This window comes from Solea solea, chromosome 3 (genome assembly GCF_958295425.1).
Source record: "Solea solea chromosome 3, fSolSol10.1, whole genome shotgun sequence".
Lineage (NCBI taxonomy): Eukaryota > Metazoa > Chordata > Actinopteri > Pleuronectiformes > Soleidae > Solea > Solea solea.
In genome coordinates, this window is record NC_081136.1 from 4,301,594 (window position 1) to 4,318,678 (window position 17,085).

General features: G+C 42.3%; 2 protein-coding genes across 6 annotated transcripts; one reads left to right on the forward strand and one right to left on the reverse strand.

Moving 5' to 3' along the window:
• Nucleotides 1-3: 3 nt before the first annotated feature.
• On the reverse strand, nt 4-11,199 carry LOC131455828 (type II inositol 3,4-bisphosphate 4-phosphatase-like). 5 transcript variants are annotated; one of them, XM_058623648.1, is made up of 20 exons: nt 10,728-11,199; nt 10,133-10,232; nt 9,592-9,671; nt 8,370-8,463; nt 8,126-8,195; nt 7,596-7,743; nt 7,371-7,501; nt 7,198-7,305; nt 7,019-7,121; nt 6,431-6,596; nt 6,141-6,344; nt 5,791-5,905; nt 5,503-5,696; nt 4,722-4,845; nt 3,878-4,004; nt 3,641-3,781; nt 3,358-3,455; nt 3,181-3,278; nt 2,920-3,068; nt 4-1,252 (listed from the first exon to the last, which is right to left on the reverse strand). In XM_058623648.1, the coding sequence occupies exons 2-20, from the start codon at nt 10,190-10,192 to the stop codon at nt 1,120-1,122; spliced, it is 2,343 nt and encodes a 780-aa protein (XP_058479631.1). In that variant the 5' UTR covers nt 10,193-10,232; nt 10,728-11,199; the 3' UTR covers nt 4-1,119. The 5 variants fall into 5 exon arrangements, with proteins under 5 accessions (XP_058479631.1, XP_058479630.1, XP_058479632.1 ...); XM_058623647.1 differs by lacking the exons at nt 4-1,252; nt 10,728-11,199 and adding an exon at nt 1,292-1,525 and having other exon boundaries at nt 10,133-10,370; XM_058623649.1 differs by lacking the exons at nt 4-1,252; nt 9,592-9,671; nt 10,133-10,232; nt 10,728-11,199 and adding exons at nt 1,292-1,525; nt 9,234-9,580.
• Nucleotides 6,458-16,360, forward strand: LOC131455853 (uncharacterized). Its single transcript, XM_058623694.1, has 9 exons — nt 6,458-6,583; nt 7,045-7,177; nt 12,286-12,319; nt 13,479-13,517; nt 13,595-13,731; nt 13,804-13,924; nt 14,827-15,066; nt 15,213-15,335; nt 16,122-16,360. Exons 2-9 carry the CDS (start codon nt 7,103-7,105, stop codon nt 16,181-16,183), a joined length of 831 nt encoding a protein of 276 aa, XP_058479677.1. The 5' UTR covers nt 6,458-6,583; nt 7,045-7,102; the 3' UTR covers nt 16,184-16,360.
• Nucleotides 16,361-17,085: the final 725 nt, after the last annotated feature.

The following is a 17,085-nucleotide window of genomic DNA, read 5'->3' on the forward strand; positions in this document are numbered from 1 at the left end:
ACTCCTACTCCACCATTTTCAGAGAAGAGGCTCGAGTTTATCCAATCTGTTAACAAATCCCCAATTTGTCGCTGATATTTAGGTATTTTCGTATTTCGTAGTGCGTTTAGTCGCTCCGCTCCGCCCCGTTCACCCTCCACCTCGGAGCCGCCTCCATTTCCAGCCGACGCCGAGACACACAACGCGAACTGGCGCAGCAGAAAGGGCGCGCGGAGGGCGACGCGAATGGACCGGGCTGGAGTGAAGGAGCGGGCGGATACAGATCGTCCTCTGCTCCGGGTGAAGGTAGTTACAAAGCCCAGCTGCTTTGTTTTGACTGGGCCCGAGCGACAAGCTGACGGAAAACAACACATCCGTTGGCGTCTTTTCAAAATAAAAGCACAGCAACAGCGACGATACGAATAAATAAATAGATAAATAAACAATGCCTACCACAGGAAGCTATTGGTTATTAAAATTGAGAACAACAAAATATACAATCTGTTAGTTACAGGAGTACCACTAGGAACCTTACATCCCTGATACACAGAAGGGGTGAGCGGACGACTCCTCAGTCCAGTTTGGCTCTGCACAGTTATAAAGTTTAGGCTAACGTATCACATGCATTGTTTTAAACTTATAGATTATGTGATTGAACTATTCAGACTAATCGATTAAATGTGATCATTGGTAATAATAATAATAATCAAATACGATAATTAACTGATTCTCTTGAGTTGTGAGCCACTACTCTTTAATTGTGAAGGACAAAGCGTCTCACTTCCGTTCTGAACTTGTCTCTGAGAACGGTCTCTGTGTGTGTGTGTGTGGGGGGGGGGGGGGTGACCCTGAACAGCGCTCCCCAAAGGCTTGGAGTAAAAACAGCAGCCATAAAGCAAACATTGCATCCCTGAATATTTCAATTTAAATAACAATGGATTAAAATAGCGATTTTGTAACCGTTTTTCTAAATAAAATACCTAAATGAATAAAAAGATATACACTTTGTAATTGTTTCATAAAATGTAATAATTTTAACTTGACAGAGGTGGTTTGTTTGTTAAAAGATGAGGTGAAGAGATGAACACGGCTCCTTTCACTGCCATGCCACTGATCTGAATCCAATTCAATACAATACTCTCATGTGTGAGTCTGTCCATAGCTGCCGTCCGGAGGTCTGTACAATTTGGGGAAGGTGAGGAGCTGGACGCTGCTGAAGGCAAACTTCCTGCTGCCAATGTTCTTTTGCACGTTCTCCATCCTGCAGCCATCCCTGCACACACACACAGACACACACGAGGTCACGTGACCCTTTGTCATTTAACTTTACTGGTCTTTGGGCAGCAGCGTGACGAGGCTGAGGAGGAGCCACAGGACCAGCAGGTGAGAGGTGACCAGCAGGACGGTTACGGGGTAAACGTGACGTCTGCGCAGAGACATCCAGGAGACACTGAGAGTGGAGGGACGAGAGCCGTGATCGAACCCAGAGACAGTGAAATCTGAGCGGGCGTAACAGGAGAGCATCTGCCCCCAAGACTGGCGAGACCTGGAGGAGCAGGAGGAGGAAAGTGTGTGTGTAGGATAGAGAGAAGAAGGAAGGAAGAAAGAAAATATGACAAGAAGGACAGAAGGCAAAGCACGAAGAAAGGGAAGGAAAAGAAAAGAGAGGAGGAATGTGAAGGAAGCTTCAGTAAAGGAAGATAAAGACGTGGAAGAGAGAAGAAGAGGAAGAAAAGGGAAGGAGCGATTGACGGAAACAAAAGAAAGGGATGAAAGAAAAGAAAGAAGGAGAAAAGATGAAGCATTTAAAGACAAATGAAGAACGGGAAGAAAAACAAAAAAGACAAGGAATGAAGTAAAAGGTTGAAGGAATGACAAGAAAGGAGGGAAAAAAGAAGAGAAAATAAGTTCAAAAAAGGAGGAAAAACAAAAAGCAAAGATTAAAGAAGACTGAAAGAAAATTGATGAAAAAGTGCGAAGAGATTTTTCTTGTAGTTCATCGTCATTTGTTTTCTACTCGCGTGACTAACAAGAGTAAACACGACATAGAACCGCTCTCTTATTGCTAATGCTAAGCTAACTACGTTTCTACAACCAAAGCGCGGTTAGCTTTTTGTAAGCCTGAGTTGCCTAGCGTGGCTAATGAAAAAATTGGATCTATTTGCGTCTTTCACGGTTTACGCAAACTCATTGGCATAAAACATTTGTGTTGTGTTTGTGTCCGTCCCTCCCGAACTTGGATTTTCTACCTCGGAAATTCGTTGCAACCTCATCAACTCCAGACTTGGAATTTGGAACTGTAAATATGTTGCTACGCAGTTTGCGTGCCAAAAAAAACCCCAGCAGTTATTGACTGCTATTGCTAACTACAGCTAGCACGAGATAGGTTTGCGCCCATGGTTTTTTCCCAACTTCTCAACAGAACTTAACAGTTGCAACTTCTGAGTTCCAATGTAAATGAAACGTGGAATTAACCAGTTAATCAGAAATTAGGTTCTGCCTCATTAGGACCAGGTTTTAGTCTCCATGAGGACTACTGGTCCTGAGAAGGTCAGGTGTTTACGACAGGAAAAAGTCCTAAAGAGGCAACAAATGCAAGCACACACATACACACACACTTGTCTTTCTACACTTAAGAGATCATTTATAACCTAAATGTAATTCAAGCCCATAAAACCAAGTCTTAATCCTCAAAAAAGACCGTTATGTTGAGTCCTCACACACACAAACCTGTTTTTATATCTTAGTGAGGACACATCATTGACAATGCATTCCCTTACCTTACCCTAACCATCAAGTGTCTAACCCTAACCCTAACCCTTAACATAAACCCAACCTTAAAACCAGGTCTTAACCCCGAAATTCAAAGTTGTGGGGTCCAGACAAAAATTTACGTTTCTTGGACCTCACAAAGTATAAAATACAAGAACACACACACACCTCCTCATACAGTCCAGTGCAGTGTTGAAGTCTCTGAGTGCGTGTCTGTCTCGCAGTAACACACACTGCTCCAGCGTTACCGACATAGCCGTGCGGTCCTTTGCACTCTTGCAGCTGGTCAGACGGACGCCGCCCACCTGCCGACACACCTGCTCGCACACACACACACACACACACACACACACACATACACACACACATGTCCATTAGGGGCACTTGTCTCGCCACAGAGGCGATGATGTCTCTGGACAAACGTCTCACCATTGCGGCCGTCCACAGCAGCTCCACGTTCTTCCTCTTCCTCGACGCCACACAGTGGTCGAGAGATGACAGCATGTTGGACAGAGGCTGGAGACAAGCTGGAGACAGAGACACAGAGACATTAGGAAAAGAGAGACAGACAAGACAGACACCGGTATGGACAGAGAGGTGTCTCACTCAGATGAGGCAGGCTGTCTCGCAGTGTCTCACAATATCCTCTAAGACGTTCACAGTTTTGATGGTTCAGTCTGTCCTGAAGAGACGTGTCCCCGAACCTGTGGAAACACACAAATGTATCTTTGTGAGGACTTGAAAACTTACCTACCATAGGAAGCGAGGACATGGAAGATTTTAGGGTAATTGTCCCTAAGATCTCTAAGATTAGAGATAAGGCTTTGTTAAGTTTGTCCAAGAGAAGAAGAGTCCTAAGAAGAATAGCTGAACAAACATGTGTGTTTACCTCTCCGCCAAACTCTGTTGTTGGTTTATTCCGATGTTGAAGACGACAGGATGGACTCGTATCAAACATCCGTCTCTTAGTTGCTGTGGCAACGACCTAAACGCCTCAGCCGGTAACGGCATTTCGACGACGAATGTGTACCTGAAGAAACACACACACACAGTAACACACACGAACATACACTGTTACTGTGTGTGTGTGCGTGTGCGTGTGCGTGTGTGTGCGTGTCTTGGTCACCATGTTCCTCGGAGCGTGGGCAGCAGGTCGTCCTCTCTGTCTGTCTCAGCCTCAGTGACAGTGAACGCTACCTGGCTCATGTCGGCCACGCCCACCTCCATGTCCTCCAGCATGCCCTCCTCATCACCTGACACATACACACAAACACACCATCAATAATTCAAGCAACATTTGTTTAATACGGACAACACAAGAGCGAAGTTGTTGTTCATGAGCCTGCATTTTCTCAGTAACAATGGCAGAGAAAGGCTAAAGGTTAATGTTAGGACAGTGGTTCTCAAACTCAAGCCTTAGCAGGGAAGCCCAGACTGTCCTCTCCCCAGCCACTTCTGCCAGCTCCACCAGGGGGAACATAAGTCCCAGGCCAGTGTAGAGATAAAATCCCTCTGGCATGACCTGGGATGGTCCCAAAGTCTCCTCCCCAGAATGACATGCCTGAAACACCCCCCCCCCCCCAGGGAGGCGTCCAGGAGGCATCCTAACCAGATGCCCGAACCACCCAGGACTGGCGTGTCATGGGATGGCCCCAAGGTCTCCTCCCATAAAGGACATGCCCAAAACACCTCCCCAGGGAGGCCTCCTAACCAGATGCCCGAACCACCTCAAAGATGCTACTTGAGCCTTCTGGTTTAGCTCCCTTTTCACCACAACAGAACGGAAGCTTGCGAACCACTGGTGGAACATGTACCATAGTTTGAGAACCATGGTTTTACGATTTTTAGTTAGCTTTGCAGCCTGGGCAACCCCCTACTATTGTCCCCCTTCCTTGCTAGCCATTATTTATGGAATATATTCAGTATTGTTAGCATTTCCTTGTACAACCCGTCAATGTGTGTGTATGTACCATAGATGCTCAGCAGACTCTCAAACTGAGCCAAGACACCGACAGTGTGAAGCTGCTGCAGGAAGTCATGGTCGTCCAATGAACTGTACAGCTTCAATGCGAAGCCGCAGACAAGTGCCGAGATCTGAGCAAGAGAGAGAGAGAGTTCTGTTAGTTTTCCAAATTGTCAGTGCAGAAGTCGTGGCTTGGAGAAGTTGCTGTGAGAAGGAGAGTGGGTGAAGCCCCATCCTTTGTGTTAACACAAACAAGTAAGGCGAATGAACACCTTGAGCTAATGCTAAGCTATCTATGGTCGCCGTAAAAAGTGTGACAGCAGACAAACACAAATTCCCAGAACTCACCAAGTTGTTTATCTTTGCCGCCCACTTACTCATTGTCCTCTACTTCTTCGTCCGGACTCAGGGCACTAGCTCGCTTTGAGTGCGACCCCTCATGCAAGTGACCCAAAATTCCCGTTTGCTTATATCTTTGTAGTGATGTCTCTTAAAATCTCATCACAAATCAGCGCACAAAATGTATGTCACACTCCACCATGCTTGTCATTTAAAAGATTACGTGATGAGAACACAATTCCTTGACGGCCGAAAAGGTCAGCTAGCATGCGGCTAACATATACGCTGATAATTCCAAACGCTAAACAACCTGAAGTACAATAAATTGACTTGCAGTTCACAAAACAAAGTCTCAATTCGTGAATTGGTGGCTTTCAGAAACGTTCCACTTGCAATATCGTAAATATGACATAAGGGGGCGTGCACAGGGTAAACAGTGTCTGTCTCACCGCCTGGCTGAAGACGGCATGGCGTCTCAAGACCATCTGTGCCGGCCCCTGGTCAACAGTCAGAACCACTGCGTGCTGCAGGACCACAAAGGTCATGGCGGCCTGTGCCTTTGTCACTGCCTCGCGCACACAGTCTCTTAGAGTGATCACAAGAGGGAGCAGCTGCTCCTGCCAAGAGGACGAGGAAGGAGACGCTAAAGGAGACAGACAGAAATTAATTGTCACAATCTGATATCAAAGGACGGACATGAGACAATTGGACTACAGAGACATGAGAAACCATCTCACCAGTGCTCCCCGGTGTCTCCTGCTGCTTGTGGGGACAGAGGTCCTGCCCCTTCAACCGGTCTGCCATGGCGATGATGCAGCTGAGGCTCGTGGCTACATTGGCCCACGCTATGTCCTGCACACACAGAATATTAAACATCACACAACTCGAAACTCATGGCTAACAACTAGACAAGAAAACCCTTAAAATACAACTCATAAAATAAGGCTAGCTAAAACATGATAATTAGCTAAACAAAATAAGGCAAACAGTGATAAAAAACGGTAAACAACTGCCACAACAAACCCCTAAAAACGTAACGAACAAAAGACAAAAAACTAAAATCAAGTACTTCAAACAGCAAACTTACCCACTCGTCCTCGTCATATTCCTCATCACGCCGGTGGACTTCCTGTTGACCCAGTGAAAGCCTGTCACTGGTTGGCGAGTTATCACAGAAATGGCCGTTGCTATGGACATGGCTGCAACTGAAGTGGGTGGAGCTTTGGCCGTGGATCGCTATCAGGGCGCTCTTAACCAGTTCATCTTTGAGTGCATGAACCAACTGCCCAATCTGATGAAGACGCAGAGTTAGACTCACTGACCCTGCAACCTTTGCCAGCAGAGTACATCACCTATGTGTCGCTCCTCCTGCTTCACCTGTTGCGTCAGAGGCTCCAGCGCCTCCTGCAGGCGAACAGTGTTCAGCTCCGAGGAGACAGAGAGCAGCTCCTCAGAAAGCCCGAACACGTGAGGCTGTAGCTTGGATACAGTGCTCAGCAGCTGCCTGGCTCTGGAGCTCTGGTCCTGGAGGTAAGATGCGCTGCTACACACATAGAAGTAACCGAGAGTACTGAGTACTGTAACTGAGTACTTTTGTTGTAACCTAGTGGTACCACTACTAACACTACTAACGAGTAACTGAGTATGGTAAAGTTGTACTACTGCAGTGTTACTGAGTACTATTGCTGAGAACAGTAACTATGTACTACTGCAGGGTATCAGGGTACAGTAACTGATTACTGCAGTTGGCTGAGTACTACTGCAGGCTACCAGAGTACTCTAATTGAGTAGTGCTGTAGAGTAAATGAGTACTCTCACTGAGCACTAAATACAGGGTAAAAGAGTAAAGAAACTGAGGACTATTGACTAAATAAGTACTACTGGAGAGTAACTGAGTGTTCTGCCGGGTAATTGAGTACTACCGCATGGTACTCCAGAGTGACGAAGTACTATAACTCTGTGTACCTGTACTTCCTGTGTTTACTCATTAGTCTCTTCAGTCCACCATGTTTGAAGGCCTGGTGGTGATCGGCTGGAGCGCCAAACGTGATGACATCATACCACGCACCTGGAGACAGAGACGCACAGCGCTACGGCAAACAGCAACAGCACAGGGACGCACAGGTGAGAGAAAACAAACGCACCTGTGCCATCAGGGTCGGTCACCTCCATCCTCTGTGCGTGCAAATTGGTCGGAACAAATTGAAGGTGTGCGTCCGACTTCCTGCTGCTCGACTTGAAGCAGGACACCGCTGTGAGAGAAGAGAAGAGCTAAGCTAAGCTAGGTGCCAATCGTGTGACCTTTAAATGACCTCACCTGAGAGTTTCTCGAGCTCCACCAGTGTGTCCTGATAACAGCCAATCAGGTGGTTACAGTGGCTGATGACATCCTGGCGGATTCCATCCCAGTGAGGTGACAGGTCACCAAGCTCGATCACCTCCTGGACCCTGAAACGACGTCATGAGTGATACTACGACACTCACGCACACTCGTGCACACACACACACACACATACACACACACACATAGGTTTGTTGTTACCTGTGTGTGTACTCGTGTATGAGCCCACTTAGTAGTTGTCTGGGTAAAGAGAAGGAGAGTGGTGTCTCTGACAGCTGCTCTCTGACCAGCAGCCATCGCTGGTCCTCTGTCTGAAACCTGTACACTTTACACACCTGAGCACACAACGCTACTCACACACACACAGACACACAGCATCATGTCATGTTAGCGCCATGTTAGCATCATGTTAACATCATGTTACTAACACGTTAGCATAATGTTCATAGCAGTCATATCAATATTGACTGTCATGTAAACATCATGTTAATATCGTCATGTTGGCAAAATCATTGCCAACATTATGTAGAGTCCTATCAATGTTAAATGTCATGCTAACATCATGTTAATGTCTTGATGTCTATCATCATGCTAGCATCACGTCATGTTACCATTGTTAATGTCATGTTATTAACATGTTAGCCTTATCCTAGTTACTAAAATGATAACTTTGTGCTAACATCATGATAAAGTGATTTAGCAAAATGTGAGTGTGTGAGTGAAAGAGAGACCTGCTCTCATCATGGGACTGTTGACTTTGTCGTGGACAGAGCTGTGAAGGACGTCACACAGGGCGAAACACTGGAGAAACAGAGACAAGAACGTAAATAATGGTGATCCTACATTAGAACAACGTCATGTCCACATTCAGTGGTTGGACAGAACTGTGTGTACGACACGTAAAAGACAGACATCTCTGAGAAGAAAAGTGACTCTGGCTTTTAAATACAGTATATATATTCGCCTCTCCTCTACCTCGTGCTCAGGACGGATTTTGTCGTGTCCTTGTCCCTTCATCTGCCGATGGGACATCCTCAGCTCCCCGATCTCGTCCACTCCTTCCATCGTCCTAACAAAGAAACAAAAAGTCTGTTAAACGTGGGTAAACTGATCAAATATTCAAATAAACCAATAAAACAGAACGATAACTAGCAAAAGAATGCTAACTAGAAAGGATATAACTCAAAACAAAACAAAGAACCTACAAACATTCAATGCTAACTAGCTCGATAACTAGGATGGCCAGCAAATGAGCGCTTACTAGCAAAGATATGACTCGCTACACAAAATCCTACAAACAAATTTCCAATGCTAAACCTTCAAACAAGACATTTAGCTAAACAAAGAAATTTAAATATAGAAAATACGATTATATAGATTATTATACAGATGTAAGATAAGATGCAAACTAGAAGAGAAAAACCTAACAACTAACTCAACCAAGATCAAGTTACCTTAGCAAGACAGTGCTAGCAATAAAAAACAACTACGTTTAATCAGAGACTATTTATCTGGCAGGATAAAGCAAACAAGTCCAAAATCTAGTATGGTTAAGTCAGTTAGAGACAACTAATAATTAAGAAATTAAGAGAAAACAGATACTCAGACAGACAAAGCTATCTGTAAGCTAACATAAAACAACCAAGAATAAACTTTGTAACTCAGCAGAACACTGACAATAAAAAAAGACAATAAAACAAGTCAACTATTGCCTGACAGCAGCAGGAAGCTCTGTAACTCTGTCAACCCTGTGCCAGGAATGTATGAGTCCATGAGTCCACGGCCACAACATGTCTGCACAGATACAAGCACACCTGGCTCGCTCTCTCCACCACTCACTTTCTGCCTATGTCTCACACCCTCTCTCCTGCTTTCCAGCTCTCTGTGAAGATGCTGTGAAGTTAAAAACAGGAAGGTGTTTGTGTTTTCCTGCTCTCAGGGCAGAGGTGGAGCTACACACACGCACACTGTGTGTGCTCTACCAACTCTCTTCCTCTTCTGGCTTCAGGTATCCCGGCAACATCCAATCAGGTGACAGAGAAGCATCTAAGCGTGCGTACGTCTTTCAACAAGAAACAGGAAAAAGGGGGCGCAGAGGTGTGAAAGGCAAGAAACAGTCATGGTAGTAATAGTCTTTGTTTGACAAGATGACAGGCTGGATGTGAGAGGGTGAATCCAACACCTGATGAGTGTTTACCTGACGCTGACTGACAGGTGGCGCTCTTTAGGTCTGAGCAGGTCTCTGATGGAGAAGGTGCTGAAACCCAGGAACCTCCTCTGAGAGACAGGGCAAAAGAATGAATGTCAAAGAACACAAAGAATATCAGTGGTTTTAAAATTGCAGCAAACAGGAGTGGACTTTGGTGTGAGAGAGTGAGGGAAGTTTACAAACTTCAATTTCCTGTCGAAAAGTCTGTGAGATAAGACTTAAGGTATCATAGACTCATGATCTGACTCAGCTTATTCACTGAGTCGTCAGTGTCAGTACATCATACAAGCACTGTATACAAAGACACCAACCTGTCCCAAATGTGCATTAAAAGGAGAAATGTGTGTTTCAGTGAATCAGGTCTGATTGATCATTGATCAGATGTGCTGATGTTTTAAGTCGGACACAAAACAAACAGGATGTTGAGCAAAGTGTTGCCACATTTCCTCGTTTGAGTAACACACTTACTGCTTATCTCACACAGACACATGTCCTCACCAGAGTGTGTGTGTGTGTGTGAGTGCTATACCTGTGCTGCAAGGGAGCTGTTGTCCCCTGGTGGACAGAGACACTCGGTGCACGCGATCATCACTCTCCACGTCTCTTATTTTTCTTTGCCTGAACCTGACCTTCAGTCACAGACAAAATGTCCCAAAAACTGTGAATTAAATCGTCGGACTGCGAATTGTACCAATTTAACAGTTGATCAGTTAATCCTTGTTAGATAAAAGCCACATATTGTCCATCACTGTCGATCAATAATATCAACAATAGCACTCAGAGAGCGCAGAATTCTGAGAACACTTTGTCCAGAGCCGGCCCAAGCTTTTTGGGGGGCTTGGCCCCCCTCCACCACCACAGATGTGCAATTGTGAGCCAAATGTGCAATTTTCAAATACAAAAGAAAACCAGATTACTTAACATAAATGTTCTAAAATGTTTTTCCCCCATACTCTGGTCCCCTGGTGATCCGATCCAGAACTTTACCTATTACCATCTTACATAAGCATGACAAAATCCATCCTGGTCTGTTATGAACCATGTAACATTTCCATTGCCGCCAAATCTATAATCTGGATTAAATGTAGTCTGATGGTAGAGTGTTTTATCCTGCATACACATACCAAATTTCGTTCCATCGTCATCAGTGGGTAGATTCAATGGAAACATACTTTGGTGATCAGACAAAAAAAAATCCCAATTGATTTGTCCAAAGGTGCAGGCCGGAAGTTGCTAAAAGTAGGACAAATTTACAGATTAACCCACGCACATGAAACGTAACCTCCTTGGTGGACGTAATACTAGTAACCAAAGAACAAATGAACAAACCAGATTATAATCTGCTCAAATCCTCCATCACTGACCTTTTCCACCTGCACCTGAACGCATGTGTAAAGATGATATCAGCGACGTGTCTCAGAGACATCTAAGAGTCAAATAGGATGTCCAGATTAATTCCATCAATATCGTCTCCTCACTCTGTTGTCGCTTGCTCCTCCTCCTCCTCCTCCATCACCACAGTGACGGGATTAAAAAGCGCAGAGCATCATGGGAAACATGCAGATTAGCATCACTGGAGTTGGCAAAAACGGAAAGATTCTCTGACAGTGTGTGTGTGTGTGTGTGTGTGTGTGTGACATTCAGATTAAGTGACTTTACAGAGAGTTTGAGTGTGTGGTATTACTCCTAACCTTTGCTCTAATCTGCTTTCACACACACACACACAAACACACACTCACTCTCTCTCACACTGACACAGACTGTGATCATTGTCACCATGAAAACACCCTAGCCTTGTCCCCACAACACAAACGTTAGTGTGAAGTAAACATGACGTTAGCACGACACTAATAATGGTGTTATCATGATGCAAACATGCTATTTGACTTTAAATTTACATAGACATAACATTAACATAAAGCTAACGTGACAAACTACATTAGCATGACGTTATCCTGATGCTAACGGGACTAGACATTAGCACTACACTAATATGACATTACAGTGATGCTAACATGCTGTTTGACTTGTATTAACATACAGCTAACATGAAAATCTAGATTAAAATTACCACGATGATAGCTTGATATTAACATTGCTATAATATGAGCAAATTAAACCCAACTTTAAGAGGCGAACTGTGATAAAGATCTTTGAACTGTGGAGGGCAGCATTGTGTACAGCCTACTTTATAGAAGAAGAAGAATGTGATGCTAACTTACATGATGTTAACGTGATGCTAACTTACATGATGTTAACGTGATGCTAGGATATCAGCGCTAAACGCTAAGTGGTTAAGAGAGAAAGGAGAGCCAATATAATTTCTTCAATATACAGATTTACAGTCAATAGTTAAGAACAGAAGTGTTGGTTTGTTGACGGACACTATGAGCTCAGCCTTAAAAAAAACGGTTTCATCTGCTTTGATTTTGACAATGTTTTTAAAAATGATTGATGATGACTGTATGAAAGTGTGAGTGAATGGGTGAATGGTATAACTGTAATATAAAGCAGCTTTGAGTTGATACCAAGACTAGAAAACCACTTTATAAATACAGACCATTTACCATAATTGATTCTTTTTGGTCAAACTGTATATACTCCTCACCCACTGCCCCCAAACAAAAACCTCCCTCTCTTTCTCTTTCGCTTCCCTTTGTGTCTTTGTCGCTCACTCTGTAGCAGCTCAGGATGGAGGTGGCAGTTCTCTCTGTCTGTGAGTAAACATTTTGTATGTTGTTCTTAGCACTTTAAACATTTGAACTGAATTGAACACAATTAAGTGCTTTATAAATAAAACGAATTATTATTATAATTATTATTATCATTTTGATGCATGCATAACTTCACTCAGAACAGATAACATTAGAGCAGACAGTAAGTCATAACCAGACCATAGGGCCAAAGGTTAACGGCACTGCTGTAACGTGAAGTCTGTCATGCTGTAGCAAGAGATGATGCTTCCTTCCTGTGTCTTTCAAAAAGCAGCATATGAGCATAGATGTCCTCAAAGAACCCAATGTTTTGATGCCCAAATGGTTGAAATCAGTTAAGGAAATTGGAAGAAGTTAGCAACCGAATAAGAAAACAATAGTGTGGATGCCGACTCAGCATTCACACTTGTAAAGAATAGAAAACAATAGTGTGGATGCCAACTCAGCAATCACACTAGAAAAGAATGGAAAACAATAATGTGGGTGCCGACTCAGCATTCACTATAGTAAAGAATGGAAAACAATAATGTGGATGCAGACTCAGCATTCACACTAGTAAAGAATAGAAAATAATAGTGTGGATGCCGACTCAGCATTCACACTAATAAAGAATGGAAAACAATAATGTGGATGCCAACTCAGCATTCACACTAGTAAAGAATAGAAAACAATAGTGTGGATGCCGACTCAGCATTCACACTAATAAAGAATGGAAAACAATAATGTGGATGCCAACTCAGCATTCACACTAGTAAAGAATAGAAAACAATAGTGTGGATGCCAACTCAGCAATCACACTAGAAAAGAATGGAAAACAATAATGTGGGTGCCGACTCAGCATTCACACTAGTAAAGAATGGAAAACAATAATGTGGATGCAGACTCAGCATTCACACTAGTAAAGAATATAAAAGAATAGTGTGGATGCCGACTCAGCATTCACATTAGTAAAGAATAGAAAACAATAGTGTTACTGACTCAGCCTTCACATGAATATACAGCAGCAAGGAATAGTGTGGATGCCGACTCAGCATTCACATTAGTAAAGAATAGAAAACAATAGTGTTACTGACTCAGCCTTCACATGAATATACAGTAACAAAGAATAGTGTGGTTGCCGACTCAGCATTCACACACAAACTTTCTTTTCTCCCTGATCAGACATCCTGATGAACATGTTGGATTTTGGTCAAACACAAGGTAAAATTAAAACCATCTGAGACTTCTATTTTGTTGCTCGTGTGTGTTTGTTCATTAACTCCACCGCCTCCACACAGCCTCGCTCACCGTCACACCTGAAAGGTCACAGTTCTTTAAGTATGACAGTTTCTCTGTGAGCTGCTACAGCAAGGAGGAGAAGGAGGAGGAGGAGGAGGAGGAGTGGACAGTGATGAGGAGGATGTTGGACGGAGAGGTGAGTCAAAGTTGTCCTGATCTTCTCAGACCTGATCGTTATTGTGGAAACAATAGGTCTCTTGTCTCACAGGTGGGTCCATGTCCATCCCCTTGCTCTGTCACTGCGGCCTTTCCATCAACAGACAGTGGACTGTACTGGTGTCAAACTGGAACAGGAAGAAACAGCACCAGCGTCAACATCACTGTCACCGGTCAGTCGGTCACTGGCTGCTGTTGTTATATGCTAAGATTAGAGTCGTAGATTGATGCAATGATCAAGAACTTGAACCTAAACCTAAACCTGAACCTGAACCTGAGATTGAATGAGAACCAGAATATAAAGCTTGAACGCAAATGATTGAGAACCAGAATATGATTCTAGAATCTGAATTTCAACAGAAACCTAAACAACAACCAGAATCTGAATTACAATCAGAATCTCAGTCTCAAATTATTCAGATCCAGAATCCTAATCTCAACCAGAAATTAATTCTAGTATTTGAACTGGATTATGAACAAGAAACAAAACCTGAAACAGAATCTACATCTAGAATCTCAATAGAAAGCTGAACAGGGACCAAAATCTGAATCTGAACCAGAATTTCATTATAGATCTGAACAAGAATATGATCAAGAAACAGAATCTGAACCAGAATCTACAGCTAAAATCTTATTCTGATATTATTCTGAACCAGAACATGATTATAGAATCTGAATCTCAGTCTCAAATGATTCACAACCAGAAACTGATCCTAGAATCTGAATCTTAAAAGGGACTTGAACAAGAACCAGTATCTGAATGCTAAATTACTCAGAACCAGATTCTTGAATCTGAATCTGAGCCAGAATCTGAATCCCAGTCTCAAATATTTCAGAACCAGAATCAAATTCTCAACCAGAATAGATCTGGACTGAAATGTGAACAAGAAACAGAATTTGAACCTGAATCTACAGCTAAAATAATCACAGATGTTTTAAAATCTTAATCTCAGATGTTTCCGAAACAAAACTTGAACCTGAATCTGGATCTCAGTCTGAAACATTCAGAACCAGAATCTGATTCTCAACCAGAAATGAATTCTAGTATGTAAACTGCCTCATGTGTGTCACACAGCTAGTCCTGTGATCCTGGACATCCCACTGCATCCTGTTGCCGTGGGAGATGACGTGACGTTGCACTGCAGGTGTAAATGCTCCACAAAGGGCACAGACTTCTCTAAAGATGGCGTCCACATCGCGAGCAGCCTCACAGAGAACTTGACCCTCCACAGTGTTTCCGAATCTGATGCTGGACTCTACAGCTGCACGGTACCTGGAGTGGGAACCTCAGCAGGAACCTGGCTGAGCGTCACAGGTGCGTCACACAGTGCCCCCTACAGGTTATGATCGTGTCCGTCCCGGTTCTTTAAATTCAACCTAAAACAAACAAAACAAGCAACTAAAGACGGAAGTCAAAAGAAACTTTGACCTTGAGGAAATGTCACTCTGTGCTCTCTGCAGCGCCACCTGCAGTTCAGGACCTCCTGCTGTCAGCCTCCAGCCCTCTGCGTCATCTGATAGTGGGAAGTCCTTTCCTGCTGTCCACCATCTTACTGGGTCTTGTATACAGAGACAGGAAGAGAGGTGAGGTGCCCATCTACAACTGTATACAGACAATCAATGTATATGAAGATGATCAGTAACTGTACATACAAATGATCAGTGAGAGTATATGAAGATAATCAGCAACTGTACATACAGACAATGACTGTAGATGAAGATAATCAGTAACTGTATAAAGACGACCAATAATTGTAAACACAGACGATCAATGTATATGAAGGTAATCAGTTAATGTATATAAAAACAATCAATAACTGTATATATAGACAATCAATTAATTTATATGAAGACGATCAACAACTATATACAAAAAGCTCAGTAACTGCATATGAAGACGATCACAGACTGTATACAATCATATATACAGTATATGTATATATATATATATATATACATAAAAACAGTGACTCTATATAAAGGCAATCGACAAATGTATATAAAGAGAATCAATTACTTTATATGAAGATGATCAGTAAATTTATTTAAAAGAAATCAGTAACTGTATCTAAAAACAAGCGATGAATTAATATGAAGATAATCAGTAAATGTATATATAAAGACGAGCAACCACTATACAGTATATATATATACGTATATATATACACATACATATAAACATATTTATGTACAGTATGTATATATGTATATATATGTGTGTGTATATATGTATATATGTATATATATATATATATATATATATATATATATATATATATATATATATACATAAGATGATCAATGACTTTATACCAAACAATCTTATATATTGATTGTATATGCAAAAGATGATTTGTTTTGTTTTTGCAGTGCTGCGGGCTAATGAGGAAGGACAACGGTCCGATGATGTCATCATGCAGATTGACATATAAACAGCCAGTGACATTGTGTGTTATATATGTCGTTTTTTATTATTATTTGTAAAACTCTGCTATTCTGCTGTTTTTTCCCCCCTCCATTTTAATCATGCGACCAAAATAATTGAACAAAAGAAGACATGAACTTGACATTTGCTAACGCGTGAAATAAAGTGTCGAGTGAAACCACCACTTCCTTTGTTGTTGAGTTTTTTCTTGTTTTCCACTGCTGTTATAACCATTGCTGAGGTTTTACAGAAAGGGTGGAGGTCATGAAACAGAAACTGCTATATGTGGTTGGTCATCTTAAACCACATTATGTGTGTGTGTGTGTGTCACTTGTTTGAGTATAAATGCAGTCACATGATTTTTTTTAAATTATTAGTGTGAATGCTGACTCAGCATCCACACAATTGTTTTCCTTCATTTTTATTAGTGTGAATGCAGAATTTTAATCCACACTGTTGTTTTCCTGTATTTTTATTCGTATGATGCTGAGTCAGCATTCACATGGTTGTTTTCATAATTTTTTATTCGTGTGAATGCTGACACTATTATTGTATTACTATTATTATATTATTATCCTCACTGTTGTTTTCCTTTTTCTTTTTTCCTGCTTACTGTGGTAACATGTTTATTATAATGTCAATAATGTGGTTTTCTTAAAGGTACGTAATATATGTCGTAACATTTTTTTGTAATATTTATTAATCTGTTCTTCTTTTCTGAAGATGTGCAGAAATAAGATATTCGTAGAATGAAAGATTACACACGCGATTACGTCATCATCATCAAAGCAACGTCTCATCGATTGTCTATCGATCAGCTGATTGGTTGATTGATCGCGGCGGTCTAAGCTCCACAGTAAACACAACACCAGCTATTCTTCATCTCCATCTTCATCCACACTCTGCTGT